The sequence below is a fragment of the Phyllobates terribilis genome, unplaced genomic scaffold, assembly GCF_046119375.1.
Source record: "Phyllobates terribilis strain yellow unplaced genomic scaffold, ASM4611937v1 Scaffold_3__8_contigs__length_932513732, whole genome shotgun sequence".
Lineage (NCBI taxonomy): Eukaryota > Metazoa > Chordata > Amphibia > Anura > Dendrobatidae > Phyllobates > Phyllobates terribilis.
The window spans coordinates 859,489,669-859,507,583 of record NW_027362763.1 but is presented as its reverse complement, the minus strand read 5'-3'; the positions used below and the strand labels follow the sequence as shown (position 1 = coordinate 859,507,583).

At 41.1% G+C, this 17,915-nt stretch overlaps 1 protein-coding gene across 6 annotated transcripts in view; it reads left to right on the top strand.

Moving 5' to 3' along the window:
- ARHGEF33 (Rho guanine nucleotide exchange factor 33) overlaps positions 1 to 17,915 on the top strand; it is a 155,800-nt gene that overhangs the window by 43,826 nt on the left and 94,059 nt on the right. The window contains exon 2 of one of the 6 annotated variants that reach the window (XM_073672570.1): positions 9,524 to 9,677. The exons of the other annotated variants lie outside the window; for them this stretch is intronic. Coding sequence (XP_073528671.1) covers positions 9,620 to 9,677 — 58 coding nt within the window. The 5' untranslated portion in view covers positions 9,524 to 9,619. The remainder of the gene's footprint in view (positions 1 to 9,523; positions 9,678 to 17,915) is intronic. 6 annotated transcript variants of the gene reach the window in all.

The following is a 17,915-nucleotide window of genomic DNA, read 5'->3' as shown; positions in this document are numbered from 1 at the left end:
GACTTACCTACTATATTACTCTTCCTATATGAGGCTGAAATTATATTTTCAGCTGCATGGGAGAAAAATCCATTGGTACAAGCCTAACGGAATTGGGTAGAGAAGAGAGTGATCTGATTGCAGTCAGATCAGATGTAATAGGTGAATATATCTGTAGCGCTGGCGTCTCTGCCTCCTACCTGGCAGAGAAACCGAACCTCTTACTGCCGCAGCCCCCGACCGGTGTTTCCTTCACCGCCGGTCGTCTCCCATGCTGGCTGTGCCTGGGGTGCGTAGATCCCCAGGCACTGTGCTTATGGCGCGCGCGCGTGCTCCCTGTCTCTTAAAGGGACCGCTCGCGATGTCCTAAGATGTCCCTGGCCAATAGCTGGAGGACAGGTATTATTTAAGGCACCGCCCCCAACATGGAGGTGCCTGTGCAACGTTGTCAGTTTGGTTCCTGTTAGGTCTCAGGTCCCAGTGCTATCCGCCAGCCTGTCTATCAGCCGTGCCAGCCTGTCTATGAGCCGTGCCCACCAGCTTGTCTACCAGTCGTGCCTGCCAGCTTGCCTACCTGCCATGCCCGCCAGTCTGCCTACCAGCCAAGCCTGCCTACCAGCCGTGCTCATCTACCTGCCTATCTGCCATGCCAGTCTGCGCCTGTCATCAGTCCCGTGGGAATCGCCTGCTCTCACACGAGGTCGGTCCCGGAGTAACACCTGGCCCACCTGCTCGGTCCTTCCTTGGCTCTCGGAGTCAGCTAAGCCGCCGTATAGCCAAGGTCGGTCCGGTGAGGCCCCTAGTTACGCCCCTCCGGTCCCTCCTTGTACCACAGCACAGTGGTTCCACCATCTGCACCCGTAACAATATCCTGTGAAGTCAAATTCTGTATGTTGAACTATTCATTTATTTTAACTCTTAGTACATACTTTTTCTACATTATGGTTGGCATACTTTAAAACTCCTACATTGCAATGGTATGTGATAAAACAGAATTATCATTGTCAAATTTCTTTTAAAAACACCTTTCTATTAAAATGTTTCCATATACATTTAGTTCTATTGCTTTTTTGTGAGTTTTGACATTTTCTGTGCATTTAATTACTGATACTAAACAATAGTGAAGACTTGAACTGCCTTGGACTGGGTGATATGAAAGGTTCATCATTATGAGATATGTATGACTGTATGCAGTGAACTTATAACCTTCATTCTCCAACATCAGGACAGCCTGGGGTAATATGCTAGGCGGATTTTAATGAAAGCAACCCTTTGTTTAACTCTTAGTCCTGATTTGAGTTTACACTAATATAATACAATAAACACGTATTCTAAAGATATACAGTACAGACCAAAAGTTTGGACACACCTTCTCATTGAAGGATTTTTCTGTATTTTCATGACTATGAAAATTGTACATTCACACTGAAGGCATCAAAACTATGAATTAACACATGTGGAATTATATACTTAACAAAAAAGTGTGAAACAACTGAAAATATGTCTTATATTCTAGGTTCTTCAAAGTAGCCACCTTTTGCTTTGATGACTGCTTTGCACACTCTTGGAATTCTCTTGATGCGCTTCAAGAGGTAGTCACTGGAAATGGTCTTCCAACAATCTTGAAGGAGTTCCCAGAGATGCTTAGCACTTGTTGGCCCTTTTGCCTTCACTCTGCAGTCCAGCTCACCCAAAACCATCTCGATTGGGTTCAGGTCTGGTGACTGTGGAGGCCAGGTCATCTGGCGTAGCACCCCATCACTCTCCTTCTTGGTCAAATAGCCCTTACACAGCCTGGAGGTGTGTTTGGGGTCATTGTCCTGTTGAAAAATAAATGATGGTCCAACTAAACGCAAACTGGATGGAATAGCATGCCGCTGCAAGATGCTGTGGTAGCCATGCTGGTTCAGTATGCCTTCAATTTTGAATAAATCCCCAACAGTGTCACCAGCAAAGCACCCCCACACCATCACATCTCCTCCTCCATGCTTCACGGTGGGAACCAGGCATGTAGAGTCCATCCGTTCACCTTTTCTGCGTCGCACAAAGACACAGTAGTTGGAACCAAAGATCTCAAATTTGGACTCATCAGACCAAAGCACAGATTTCCACTGGTCTGATGTCTATTCCTTGTGTTCTTTAGCCCAAACAAGTCTCTTTTGCTTGTTGACTGTCCTTAGGAGTGGTTTCCTAGCAGCTATTTTACCGTGAAGGCCTGCTGCACAAAGTCTCCTCTTAACAGTTGTTGAAGAGATGTGTCTGCTGCTAAAACTCTGTGTGGCATTGACCTGGTCTCTAATCTGAGCTGCTGTTAACCTGCAATTTTTGAGGTTGGTGACTCGGATAAACTTATCCTCAGAAGCAGAGGTGACTCTTGGTCTTCCTTTCCTGGGGCGGTCCTCATGTGAGCCAGTTTCTTTGTAGCACTTGATAGTTTTTGCAACTGCACTTGGGGACACTTTCAAAGTTTGCCCAATTTTTCAGACTGACTGACCTTCATTTCTTAAAGTAATGATGGCCACTTGTTTTTCTTTACTTAGCTGCTTTTTTCTTGCCATAATACAAATTCTAACAGTCTATTCAGTAGGACTATCAGCTATGTATCCACCAGACTTCTGCACAACACAACTGATGGTCCCAAACCTATTTATAAGACAAGAAATCCCACTTATTAAACCTGACAGGGCACACCTGTGAAGTGAAAACCATTTCCGGTGACTACCTCTTGAAGCTCATCAAGAGAATGCCAAGAGTGTGCAAAGCAGTCATCAAAGCAAAAGGTGGCTACTTTGAAGAACCTAGAATATAAGAAATATTTTCAGTTGTTTCACACTTTTTTGTTAAATATATAATTCCACATGTGTTAATTCATAGTTTTGATGCATTCAGTGTGAATGTACAATTTTCATAGTCATGAAAATACAGAAAAATCTTTAAATAAGAAGGTGTGTCCAAACTCTTGGTCTGTACTGTATGAGATTGTGTGGGAATGATTATACTCATAAAAAGCAGTAACCTTTAATATAAGCAAAAGTGCCAAAGCTATATTAGGAGTTCTAGATTTGTTCTTTATGCTTTTGAATGATACATTATAGAAAATAAAGACCCACTCACTTATTAAGAGAATTGCCAAAGCACATAAGGGCAAAAATTAGCAAAATTTGTGCAAATACCGTACCATTTGCAATAAATTATGTGCCATTTCATTCCAGAAAACTGGCACAAAGGGGATGTTTAATTCTACCCTGATAGTTTCTTCCAATGAGATGAATCAGAGTTTTATCTTCCAGTTACATATTCCCCTCTGCATTTGCCCTCATATAATGTCTCCACACAGTGTCATCTGAAAGAGTCCCTAAATATATAGTCACCTATATGAAAGTGACTCCACTAACAATGTTTCAGCTATAGAATGAAAAACAATTAAAAAAGTAATACTCGGACTTAAAGGAGTTGTCCACGTTTGAGGACAATTTTTTTTTCTTACTTATATGCATATGTTTTTGGCTACAAATCATTTTTGCAATGGGGTTTCATTAAAAATTTTGCACCTTTTGCTTTCAATATCCTCTTCTTTTGCTGGCTTCAGTGGTTTAACTGAGAATCTGTCAGTGAGCTTATACTGATGGTCGAATAGGAGCATTTAGAACTCTTTAATCTGTTTTTTTTTTTTTAACGCCTGCCAGATGATTTAGGATCAGAGACCGCATCAAACTTGAATGTTCAAGGAAACAAGCAACAACAAAAAAAACACAGGGAAAAGGCAAAATAAAGCTACATTTTTTAATAAAACCCAATAGAAAAGATTGATTTTTCAGCCCCAAATGCATACATTTGAGTACAAAAATATATATTTTTGAAGTAAAGCTTGTGAATCTTAAACATGGTTTATAGTTTTGTAAGTAAAGAAATTCACCCCTTTCAGAAGGAATGGGGGACAGGTGCTCAAAATCTTTTCAAAAAGAGCAATTTTGTCGGTCTCTATAACTTAAATTTTCTACAATAATTTCATAAATCTTGCTGTTACCATTCTGCAGAGTGACATTTTGAGGTTATGCGAAGTCTAGAAGCTAAAAGGATATATAAAAAAATGCGAAAAGGAGATTAAAAGTCTTATCTCCTCTAAGGCTAGTGGATAGAGGCTTTGGAAAGGGAATGTCTAGTAGATCCATGTATAGGGGTACTCTAAGAAATATTGAAACTCATATAACAAGTCATGTGAGTAGTTGATAGTTTAGGGTTAATTAAGGGACTACAAGACTCATGTTTCCCAATGTGTGGTTAAGGAGCCACACTTAGCCCTTTGATTCATTTTACATGGCAAATGTTGATATTGGTCTGCAACAATGACAACAAGGAGGTCATAGTTTTTTAATACTTGGATCAAAGCCACTGGATGTTGCCACCAAGCAAGAGAGATATAATTCTCATGCTAATAAATGTGAAATTTACACCTATTGCAGTGCATTGTAGGCCTCTATCTTACTGTAGGATTTGCACCAACTCTTATTTTCATTTGAAGCCTCCAAAAAATACAGGGTGCCTATCAGCTTTATACCATACAGTAACTTTATACCTAAAGGGACATCAATACAAGATGCTGATGTATCATTTACTTTACTGTTTGATACATTTTATTTGCAATCTATTTCAGGCACTTAAAATGCAGTTGTTATTAAGGACAGGAGTATTTGTAATCTTTGATAAGGAGAAATATACACTGGATGATAGCCAATTCAAGGCAATTATCCAGGAAAGACCTAGGGACACATCACAAATTAAAGATTATTTAGTTAATAGTCAGCTGTGAAGCAAGCATGGGAGAATTAGTTTTTAAAGGTCAGAAAAGCAACCATACAAAACGAAAGTCGATAGTTTGCCACAGTAATTAGAATGCAGCAAAGCTTGGATATTTTTCATTGGGTATGTATGTCTAATAAAGATCGACTCGCGGTGATTGTGATGTGAATGTGTTTGCAACAAATATATTTATACAACTCATTATGTGTTGTAACTTAAAGGAAAACTCCACTTTAAAGGGATTGTCCACTACACCGACAACCCCTTTTCAATCACCATAGTTCTCTGATGTAAAATAATAGCAGCTATACTCACCTGCAGTGCTGGCATTGTTCCAGCAATGTTAGCCCCTGCTCTCCCAAGGCTGGCGTGACATTTTTATGTCACGCAAGCACTGCAGCCAATCAGCACCCGCTTCCCTCTTACTACCTTCAGATTAAACTGACACCCGGAAGAAGTGAGAACTGCTTCTGCTCTCTCACGTCCAGAGGAAATGAGAGGGAAGCAGCCGCTGATTGGCTGCAGGGCTTGCGTGACAGACAATGTCACGCAAGCTCTGGGAGGGAGAGCGCCAACATAGCTGGAACAGCACCCGCACCGAAGGTGAGTATAGCTGCTATTATTTTACATGGAGAAGGAGACAAAATAAGGTAATGAAATATATTATGAAAAAAAAATAACTTTGCAAAGACTGATCAATAATTATATATAAATAAAAAGTTTAGTTACTCCTTAACTGTAATCAATGCTATGGTCTTACTAACCCCTCTATCCATTTGAACCCACAGACATACTTATTTTTAAGTTCATACTCAAGTTTCTCTTTAAAGCAGATCTGTCACCATATTTCAGAATTCAAAGTGCATACATTATTAACCCCTTAACACTCCATGATAGATTTATCATGGAACAGGGTTAGATATGTGGAGTGAGCTCATCAGCTGAGCCCGTTCCTACAGGGCAAGTGTCGGCTATTTACTTACTCTGATTGCTGCTAACCCCTTAAATGCTTCTATCAATCATTGTCAGCAACATTTAAGCCAAATAATCCTGCTCAGGTGTCCGTTTTGGACGTTTACTACCTTCATCATGATGTGATCATGGGGTGCCAATGGGTTGGCACAGCAGCCAGTGGCCTGCTTAATGCTCCCATGGTTGCCATGTTGGTACTTCCTATGGCCTGGCTTCATAGTAGACCGTGATTAGATTAGAACTATATTCTGCATGTTGTAGTATAGCAGTAAATAGTAGAAGTGATCAGTTGATTGCTGGTTCAAGTACCATATAAGAACTAAAAATAAAATGTCAGATTGGCTGTCTAATCATTTTTGAAAGTTTTCCTTCCTGATGTTAAAATAAGTATATAAAATGCAGTATACAGTTGAAACCAGAAGTTTACATACACTATATAATAAGACACATATGCATGTTTTTCTCAATATCTGACATGAAATCAGAATAAACCTTTCCCGTTTTAGGCCAATTAGGATTACCATAATGTTTAATATTTGCCAACTGCCAGAATAATGAGAGAGAGAGAATGTTTTAAGCCATTTTTATTACTTACTGCAAAGTCAGAAGTTTACATACACTAAGATTACTATGGCTTTAAACAATTCTGTACTGCCCATATGATGATGTAAGGTGTTTGGAAGCTTCTGATAGTTTTTTTGGCAACATCTGAGTTAGAGACACACCTGTGAATGTATTTTAATGCACACCTGAAACACACTGCTTCATTATGTAACATCATGGAAAAGTCTAAAAAAATCAACCAAGATATCAGGAAGAAAATTGTGGACTTGCACAAGTCTGGCTCATCCTTGGGTACAATTTCAAGATACCTGAAGGTGCCTCGTTCATCTGTACAAACAATTATACGCAAGTACAAACAAGATGGTAATGTCTTGCCATCACACCGCTCAGGAAGGAGACGGGTTCTGTGTGCCTGAGATGAACGTGCTTTGGTCCAACATGTGCATATCAACCCAAGGACAAAAGCAAAAGACCTTGTGTAGTAGATGGCGGAAGCTGGTAAGATTCTGTCAATATTCACAGTGAAACGAGTACTGTATCAACAGTACAGGGCTGAAATGCCACTCTGCCAGGAAGAAGCCATTACTATTACTCCAAAAGAAACATAAAAAAGCCAGATTAATGTTTGTAAATGCACACATGAAAAAAGACCTTAATTTTTGGAGACATATCCTGTGGTCTGATGAAACTAAAATTAAACATTTGGGTCATAATGACTGTGACGCCTCGAAAGCCCTTACCCTGGGAGATGGGGGACTCGGAGTCGGGTCCTTTGATGTAGAGATGGGGTGCAGCCGTTGCCCAGACCCGCTCCGTGCCCAGGGTCGTCACACTAAAAAAGAGAGATGGTACGGGGTTATCCAGGTTGAGTGGCTGATCTCAACTACGCCACCTGTGGCACCTGGTGAGGACCACCAGCGCTGCTGCAGTCCGCTGAGGCATGGTGTTATGGCAGCCGTAGTTGTTACTACTCCCCACAGGCGGAGCAAGGCCTCAGGGCAGAGGGACAGGATGACGGGGGTAGTAGTCTAGGAGGCCTGGTGCTGCGTAGCGCGGTGTGATGCAGAATAAAGAGTCCGGAGGCCATAGGGGTGAACTTCCAAGGCTTTACTCATGAAAGAGATGGCAGTAGGAAGGCGACTCCCTGCTCCTCGCGGAGTTCTGCGGTCACCAGAGACGAGGGTCCGACAACCTCCGAGTAAGTCCAGCATTCAATCAGGACCCCGCACCAGAGTGTTCCTAGACTTCAGACCGGGTACTTTCCTGTCTGTGTGTGTAGATAGGCCGGGTCTCCCTCTGAACTCCTCTCAGAAAAAGGGTACGGGTGGCAGCTCCGCTCCTTCCGTTACCCGGTGGGATCCTCAGGGCCTACCGGGCTTTCCTGACCAGGACGTGGAGTAGCAAGGTCGGGTGTCGGGGGCCGGTACCCCTCTTGCAGCCGGAATCCCTCTGAATATATCAGGTTGGCGAGGACAGGTGGCGTATACCGCTCCGTCTGCATCCTCCCTGGGATCCATTTGCTGTGGAGCTACACTCTTAAGCTCCGGGCCTTCTTGGTCATGATCCTTGACCGGGTTGAGACATACATTATCTGCAACCTGCACCTCGACCCAAGGCCAAGGTACGAGGGCTGTGTCTCCATCCGATGCAGGCCCACACAGGATCCGCTTACAGGGTAGGAGTTCACAGTAGAACAGTCAAAGAACCATCATGGAGCAAACTGAAGGACAGCCTGACCGGCTGGTGGACAGAAAGGACCATTAGAACAGGAAAAGGACCAAAGACCAAGATGGCAAGGTATTAAATATCAAATTTTAAGTGTCACTAAAATGTGAGTCCTCCACCCTCACCCACTAAATGGTTCCTGTATCTCTTGGTTCCCCAGTCTCCCTGTAACCAGGAGGGCAGCACCTAGGGCATTCTAGCCCCCTCTGGTGGGAGAAATGTGGTGTTGGATATGAAGGAAGGGTCCTGACCATCGCACTGTTCTTACCTCAGAGGAGGAATGCTACACTCCATTAGAGAAGTGCAGCATCCCTGTGGCGGTCGAACTCTCAGGGGCGCCACATGACCATCGTTATGTTTGGAGGAAAAAGGGAGAAACTTTGAAGCCTAAAAACACCAACCCAACTGTGAAACACGGGGGTGGCAGCATCATGTTGTGGGGTTGTTTTGCTGCAGGAGGGACTGGTGCTCTTCACAAAATAGATGACATCATGAGAAAAGAAGATTATGTGGCAATACTGAAACAACATCTCAAGACATCAGCCAGGAAGTTAAAGCTTGGGCGGAAATGGGTCTTCCAGATGGACAATGACCCCAAACATACTGCCAAAATGGTAACAAAGTGGCTTAAGGATAACAAAGTCAATGTTTTGGAGTGGCCATCACAAAGCCCTGATCTCAATCCTATTGAAAATGTATGGGCAAAGCTGAAAAGGCAGGTGCGAGCAAGACGACCTACAAACCTGGATCAGTTACACCAGTTTTGTCAGGAGGAATGGGCCCAAATTCCGACGAACTATTGTGAGAAGTTTGTGGAAGGATATCCCAAATGTTTGACACAAGTCATTCAGTTTCAGGGCAAATACTAATGAAATGTATGTAAGCTTTTGACTTTGCAGTAAGTAATAAAAATGCCTTAAAACATTCTCTCTCTCATTATTCTGGCATTTGGCAAATATTAGACATTATGGTAATCCTAATTGACCTAAAACGGGAAAGGTTTATTCTGATTTCATGTCAGATATTGAGAAAAACATGTATATGTGTCTTTTTATATAGTGTACGTAAACTTCTGGTTTCAACTGTATATCGTGAAATCTGGTAAGATATCCTCCATGTTGATTTTATTTTAAATGGAATTTAATAAATGTGTCAATGGAGATAAACTTTATGTTTTAATAGCTGATCTCTGATAAAGCAAAAGTATATTGTATACTACCTAACTGTAGCCATGTATGAACTGGTGGTCATGTAGTATAATAACAGTATTATTAGAGTTTATTAGACTAAAAAAAGGTGGACAGATCATGCAAATGGTTTTATGAAGAAGAATCCTGTTTTCCTTTCTGTAGATTATTATCCCACTATCACGTGAAAATAAACTTAATTTTCATAAGCTGGCATGTCACTGCATGTGAGTTCAACATTTTCATTTTCTACGTCCAGAATTTCAATAAACCCTTTATCCTTTTTATGAAAACAGGCATTGGCCGTCATGAAACATCATTGAACTCACATGATAGTTACTGCTGCCCATGAGCTGCTTTCAGAGAACAGAATACTGTAGCTCTGTGCAAAGATGATCTGTGAGTCTTCAGAACAGGGAAAGCCAGCCATGGACTCAAACAAACAAGAAGGTAAAATCTTTCTCATTCACATTGGGTGGGTCCCAAATCCCTAGAATATCTCAGTGCTTTTCATGTTTTCCTATATAAATAACTGTACAATTTGTATCTTATACTGAAATCAATATGTAATAATATGGCTCATGTCAAGTATTTCTAGAAGTGAGCCTGCACAGATGTAGCCAGTTACACCCTAATATACTTTACCCTTGGACCTAATCCCTATATAGGTGTGAGTGATCTGATAACAGCGCAGACTCCCTCTTATCCCAGCAGCAGGCACAGGCTGTTATAGGAGTCTGCTCCTCCATAAGCAGAACACAGGCTACCCATAAAAAGCGTTCTGAGTGATTTGCTGGGTAACGGGATATTTTGAGTTTGCTCTATTATTGGATCACTTCTTATAGTAAAAGCAGCAATTTTGATAATACATATAGGGAATAAAAAGGTTGTAGATGCAATACCATCCAAGGACGTCCAGTAGCTACCCCTTAAAGGGAATGTGTCACCCCCTTGGGCGATATCAGATCTCTACTATGGCCATACAGGGTATAGAAAAGTAAATCTATACTTACCTGTATGGCCCATAGTAGAGGTCTGATTGCAGAGAAATCTGGTTTTATAAAGTCTGTTTTCCAGAGGCTTGGCATCTGGGGGAAAGTATAGATTTACTTTTCTATCACCTGTATGCGCATAGTAGGGGTCTGATATCTCCCAGGGGGTGACAGATTCCCTTTAATGGAAAGCTAGGTTGTATGAAATGTAGCATTACTGTGTGCATTCTCATTTAGCTTTATCTCCTTATATGTTACCCCTTTGCTGATACACTATGCTTTTTGTGCTCATCCTGTGGCTGCATCCTTACTCTCCTGGCTAGTTATCATTGCCAGTAATTATACTAACCTGCCACTGTACAGTTGTGGCCAAACGTTTTGAGACTGACACACATTTTGTTTTTCATAAAGTGTTTTGCTTCAGTATTTTAGATCTTTTAGTCGGATGTTTCTCTAGTTACTGAAGTACAATTATCAGCATCAGTGGCGGACACAGACAGAAGAGGCCCCTGTACAAGAACAGTATATGGGCCCCTCTTTGTGTCTGAGAGGACCTACTTCCTGATTTGAAGGTGAAAGTGGGTCCCCTTATTTATTGGGCCCCTGTGCGACTGAACACATTATACCAATGATGTTATTTCTGATAAGCATTTCATACTTTTTTAACCCCTTCATGACATACAGTACAGACCAAAAGTTTGGACACACCTCATTTAAAGATTTTTCTGTATTTTCATAACTATGAAAATTGTACATTCACACTGAAGGCATCAAAACTATGAATTAACACATGTGGAATTATATGCTTAACAAAAAAGTGTGAAACAACTGAAAATATGTCTTATATTCTAGGTTCTTCAAAGTAGCCACCTTTTGCTTTGATGACTGCTTTGCACACTCTTGGTATTCTCTTGATGAGCTTCAAGAGGTAGTCACCGGAAATGGTTTTCACTTCACAGGTGTGCCCTGTCAGGCTTAATAAGTGGGGTTTCTTGCCTTATAAATGGGGTTGGGACCATCAGTTGTGTTGTGCAGAAGTCTGGTGGATAGACAGCTGATAGTCCTACTGAATAGACTGTTAGAATTTGTATTATGGCAAGAAAAAAGCAGCTAAGTAAAGAAAAATGCGTGGCCATCATTACTTTAAAAAATGAAGGTCAGTCAGTCCAAAAAATTGGGAAAACTTTGAAAGTGTCCCCAAGTGCAGTTGCAAAAACCATCAAGCGCTACAAAGAAACTGGCTCACATGAGGACCACCCCAGGAAAGGAAGACCAAGAGTCACCTCTGCTTCAGAGGATAAGTTTATCCGAGTCACCAGCATCAGAAATCGCAGGTTAACAGCAGCTCAGATTAGAGACCAGGTCAATGCCACACAGAGTTCTAGCAGCAGACACATCTCTACAACAACTGTTAAGAGGAGACTTTGTGCAGCAGGCCTTCATGGTAAAATAGCTGCTAGGAAACCAGGCAACAAGCAGAAGAGACTTGTTTGGTCTAAAGAACAGAAGGAATGGACATTAGACCAGTGGAAATCTGTGCTTTGGTCTGATGAGTCCAAATTTGAGATCTTTGGTTCCAACCACCGTGTCTTTGTGCGACGCAGAAAAGGTGAACGGATGGACTCTACATGCCTGGTTCCCACCGTGAAGCATGGAGGAGGAGGTGTGATGGTGTGGGGGTGCTTTGCTGGTGACACTGTTGGGGATTTATTCAAAATTGAAGGCATACTGAACCAGCATGGCTACCACAGCATCTTGCAGCGGCATGCTATTCCATCCGGTTTGCATTTAGTTGGACCATCATATATTTTTCAACAAGACAATGACCCCAAACACACCTCCAGGCTGTGTAAGGGCTATTTGACCAAGAAGGAGAGTGATGGGGTGCTACGCCAGATGACCTGACCTCCACAGTCACCAGACCTGAACCCAATCGAGATGGTTTGGGGTGAGCTGGACCGCAGAGTGAAGGCAAAAGGGCCAACAAGGCTAAGCATCTCTAGGAACTACTTCAAGATTGTTGGAAGACCATTTCCAGTGACTACCACTTGAAGCTCATCAAGAGAATGCCAAGAGTGTGCAAAGCAGTCATCAAAGCAAAAGGTGGCTACTTTGAAGAACCTAGAATATAAGACATATTTTCAGTTGTTTCACACTTTTTTGTTAAGTATATAATTCCACATATGTTAATTCATAGTTTTGATGCCTTCAGTGTGAATGTACAATTTTCATAGTCATGAAAATACAGAAAAATCTTTAAATGAGAAGGTGTGTCCAAACTTTTGGTCTGTACTGTATGACGTATAATTAAGTCATATGTTGTGTCCCTGACTTTGATGTGGGCTCACAAGGCAGAGCCCCCATCTTTCCTGGCAGATGATGGCTGAATTACAGTAAAGTAAAAAGTGAAAAAAAGTTTTTTAAAAATATGAAAAAAATAAAGTTCAAATCACTCTCATTTTGACCCATTAGTAATAAAACAATTTAAAAAATAAAAAATACACATGTTTGCTATCGCTGCATTTGTAAAAGTCCGATCTATCAAAATATAAAATAAATGAATCCGATCGATAAATGGTGCAATAAGAAAAAAAATGAAATGCCAGAATTATGTTTTTTTGGCCGCCACAACATTGAAATAAAATGCAGTAACAGGCGATCAAAACATTGTATCTGCTCTAAAATGGTATTAGTAAAAATTTTAGCTGATGCATAAAAATAAGCCCTCACACAGCCTCAGATTTAAAAAAATTTTTTACCACTTAAATAACAAAAAAGTATATACATCTTTGGTATCTGCGTAATCGTACTGACCTGGAAATTCATATTGCCAGTTCAGTTTTACTATATAGTGAACATGGTAAATAAAACACCCCCAAAAAAAATTTGTGGTATTGCACTTTTTTTTTGCAATTTCTATCCACTTGGAATTTGCTTTCCGCTTTCCAGTGCATCCCATAATAAAATGGATGGTGTCATTCAAAAGTACAACTTGTCTGGCAAAAAAACAAGCCCTCTTATTCTTATGTAGATGGAAAAATCTAAAAATTATGGCTCTTGGAAGAAAAAAAATGTAAAATAGCCCGGTCATGAAGGGGTTAAACTTTTATTGACAAATCCATGAAGTTTATGCAGAGGTACTATGTTACCCCTTATTTTTCATGACTTCTGCACTTTGCCCTGACTGCTGGATATCAGCTTCTGGGTGAAATCCTGACGGATGACCGCCCATTCTTGTCTAGTCAGTGCTTGGAATTTATCACAATTTCTGTATTTTTGTTTGCCCATTCACTTTTTTTGACAAGTTCTCAATGGGATGGAGATCTGGGGAGTTTCCTGGCCAGGGACTCAAAATTTTAATCTTTTCTTTATCGAGTCACTTAGTTAGAACTGCCATGTATAAAGAATGGTAGCTAAACATCTTCCAAGAGCAACTTCTAGCAATAATCCAGGAGAAATTTGGTGATGACCAATGCTTTTTCCAACATGATGGAGCACCAAGTTACAAGCAAAAGTGATAACTAAGTGGTTCGGTGAAGAAAACATTGAGATTTTGGGTCCAAGAAGACATTGGTATTATAAATTGCATATAAGACTGTTGGTCTCTGTTAGAGTTTTTTACACTGGGGCCTAGAAACATAACGTTACATCTGATTTTTCTTATTCCTATCATATCATCAATAAGTTAATTTATTTCAGTTCTTCAATACAAAAAAGTGAAACTCATATATTATATAGTCATTACAAAGAGAGTGATCTATTTCAAGTGTTTATTTCTGTTAATGTTGATGATTATCGCTTACAGCCAATGAAAACACAAAAGTCATTATCTCAGTAAATTAAAATAATTAGCAAAAAACACCTGCAAAGGCTTCCTAAGTGTTTAAAAAGGTCCCTTAGTCTATTTCAGTAGGCTCCACAATCATGGGGAAGACTGCTGACTTGACAGATGTCCAGAAGGCAGTCATTGACACACTCCACAAGCTCTCAGAGTTCCAATTTTCATTTGGAAATCAAGGTCCCAGAGTCTGGAGGAAGAGTGGAGAGGCCACAATCCAAGCTGCTTGAGGTCTAGTGTGAAGTTTCCACAATCAGTGATGGTTTGGGGAGCCATGTCATCTGCTGATGTAGGTCCACTGTGTTTTATCTGTTAGAACCTTGCTCTTAGGTTTTTTCCTTTGCTGGTCACATGACCTTGTTGGCCTATTTAATCCTGCTCCGCCCTTCTGGCTTTGCTGGACTTCATTGTATAACTACTTTCTAGCTAGCCTGTGCTCTGTATCTAACTCTGTTAGTTTGCTTGGTCTACGGACCTCTATGTTCTATATATTTTGTTTGTTCGTCTGTCTGCTACTATTTCTGTTAGGAGGTGTCCCATTTTCCTCCCAGTCCTTAGTACTTGTAGGGATTCCTTCCCCACATCTATAGGTCTCCGTACAGACTAGCTTAGGACTTTAGCAGGTCTGATCGCAGGATCAGGTTCCCTGTTACATCGTAGGGATTCAGCTGAGTTCTATCGTAGGGACAGATCTCCTCTCTTTCCTTAGCTCTGGTAGCAGAACATAACATTATCAAGACCAAAGTCACCGCAGCCATCTACCAGGAAATTTTAGAGCACTTCATGCTTCCTTCTGCCGACAAGCTTTTTGGAGATGGAAATTTCATTCTCCAGCAGGACTTGGCACCTGTCCACACTACCAAAAGTACCAATTCCTGGTTTACAAACAACAGTATCACTGTGCTTGATCGGCCAGCAAACTCACCTGACCTTAACCCCATAGAGAATCTATGGGGTATTGTCAAGAGGAAGATGAGAGACACCAGACCCAACAATGCAGACAAGCTGAAGGCTGCTATTAAAGCAACCTGGGCTTCTATAACACCTCAGCAGTGCCACAGGCTGATCGCCTCCATGCCACGCCGCATTGATGCAGTAATTGATGCAAAAGGAGCCCTGACCAAGTATTGAGTGCATTTCATACATGCATTTCAGTAGGCCAACATTTCGGATTTTAACCCCTTAAGGACCTTGGGATTTTCCATTTTCGTTTTTTGCTCCCCTTGTTCCCAGAGCCATAGCATTTTTATTTTTTGGTCAATATGGCGTGTGAGGGCTTATTTTTTGCGGGACAAGTTGTACTTTTGAACGTCATTACTGGTTTTACCATATTGTGTATTGGAAAATGGGAAAGAAAAATCCAAGTGCGGTGAAATTGGAAAAAAAGTGCAATACCACAGCTGTTTTTGGGTTTTGTTTTTTTATATCACGTTCACTGAATGCTAAAATTGACCTGCCATTTTTATTCTCCAGGTCATTACGAATTCGGAGATACCAAATAGGTATAGGTTCTTTTTTATTTAAGTGGTGAAAAAAAAATCCAAAGTTTGAAAAAAAAATAAATAAAAAAATGCGCCATTTTCCGACACCCATAGCATCTCCATTTTTCGGGATCTGGGGCCGGGTCAGGGCTTATTTTTTGCGCGCCGAGCTGATGTTTTTATTGATACCATTTTGGGGTAGATCCGATGTTTTGATGTTGAGGTGACCAAAAAAACTTAATTCTGGCGTTTAGAATTTTTTTCTCGTCACGCCGTTTACCGATCGGATTAATTATTTTTATATTGATAGATCGGGCGATTTTGAAAGCGGTTATAACAAATATGTGTATGTGGTTTTTTTTTTTTATTATTTTATTTTGAATAGGGTGAAAGGGGGGTGATTTAAACTTTTATATTTTTTAATATTTTTAAAAACATTTTTTTACACTTTCTGCATGCTTCTATAGTCTCCATAGGAGGCTAGAAGCAGCAGCAGTCCAATTGCCTCTGCTACATACAGGCGACGAGCAGATTGCCTCTATGCAGTAGAAATGCTCCTGTGCTATGAGCGCTGACCATACTAGGTGGCGCTCATAGCAATCTTTACATGACAACCACACGGGTCTGCTACAGACCCCAGGTTGTCATGCCCACGCATCTGTGACCCGCGATCATGTGACAGGGTCACCGATGGGCGTGGCTAATGTCGCGCTTCCGGCACGTCGATGTTAAATGCCGCTGTCAGAGATTGACAGCGGCATTTAACTGGTTAACAGGCACTGGTGGATCGCTGATGCGGGCACATGTCCGCTGTATAAATCAGCTGACATGTGCCTGGTTCAGTGCGGGCTCAGAGCCGGAGCCCTCACTGAACTGGGGGTGATGGCCTGGGGCGTACTAATACTACACATTTTTCAAGCTGTTGTTATAAAGTATTCTAATTTACTGAGATAATGACTTTTTGTGTTTTCATTGGCTGTAAGCCATAATCATCAACATTAACAGAAATAAACACTTGAAATAGATCACTCTGTTTGTAATGACTCTATAATGAGTTTCACTTTTTGTATTGAAGAACTGAAATAAATTAACTTTTTGATGATATTCTAATTTAGTGAGATGCATCTGCACATCTTCACACACTTTTATCTAACTTTACACTTCCAATTGGTTGGCTTAGTTTTAACCAATATTTTCTGCCAATTTTTTTTAATCGTTATTTAAACCATTAAGGGACAGGAGTTACAAAGCTTATCTTTGTAATGCTGCCAGCAAAAGGGTTTTCAAGAACAAAACAGAAAAGCAACAGCCGCCTCTTAAGAAACAAGAAGAGACTTATTGGGAGAGGAGGCTTAGAGAAAGAAAATCAAGTAGAGAGGTGTGAAAAAGTTTGGGAGGTGGGTGACAAGAAAGGGGCGTTATACCCAGAATTCTGGCATCTAGGCGTTAAAAGCGCTGACCTATATTCCTCTAAGGAGGTAGAGGTAATTCAATGAGACTATTTTTACAGAAATATGTCTTTACTGCCTTTATTAAAAGTTTGGAGCTTCTCCAACTATATGAAGATTATTTTTAAAAATCACAAATAAAGGTTCATTTTCTTGAGAAGCGAGACACAGAACTGTGCTGCTCTGATCAGGTGTTGCTCTAGTGAATACTGTTTAAAGGGAACCTGTCAGGTTATATGTGGTTAATCTGTAAGTTAATAGCTTTAGGAAGGTGCCCGGTCGCCATACTGAAAATGCAGCACCAGGGAGAAAATTAACTTTATTCCCTTCGGGAGCCACCGGCTTTCAGTCATACAGGCGTGCTGGTGCAGCTACAGTAACGACTCCCATCACTGACAGCAGCCGCTGTAAGCGTGCCTCAGCACTTTGACTGACTGCTGGCTCAGCAGTGTATCAGTGCAGAGCCGACTATCAATAAGTGCCAAGGTGTGCTTACTGCTCTCTGTGCTGTTAGTGGTGACTGTAGCCGCGCCAGCATGCCTGTATAACTGAAAGCCGGTGGCTCCAGGAGGAAATAAAGTTAATTTTCTCCTGGGTGCACTTTCAGTACAGCGGCTGGGCCCCTTTCTAACACTATTAACCTGCAAACTAACCCAATATCTGCAGGTTAATAGTGTTATCCAACATTACAGGTTCCCTTTCACTCTCAGAAAAGTTTGCCTTAGAGGTAAAAGCGCCAGGTCAGGTGGGACATTAAGGCTAAGTTCACATGATCAAATTTTTGGTCCCAGTGCTTTCCGTGGAAAAAAGTACAGCACTCGGACCAATGTTACTCAGTAGGGTTGTTCAAATGACCATTTATTTTTTACATGGATAAAATGTCCATATGAAAAAGATCGCAGCATGCAGTAGTCTCTTTCGTATATTGG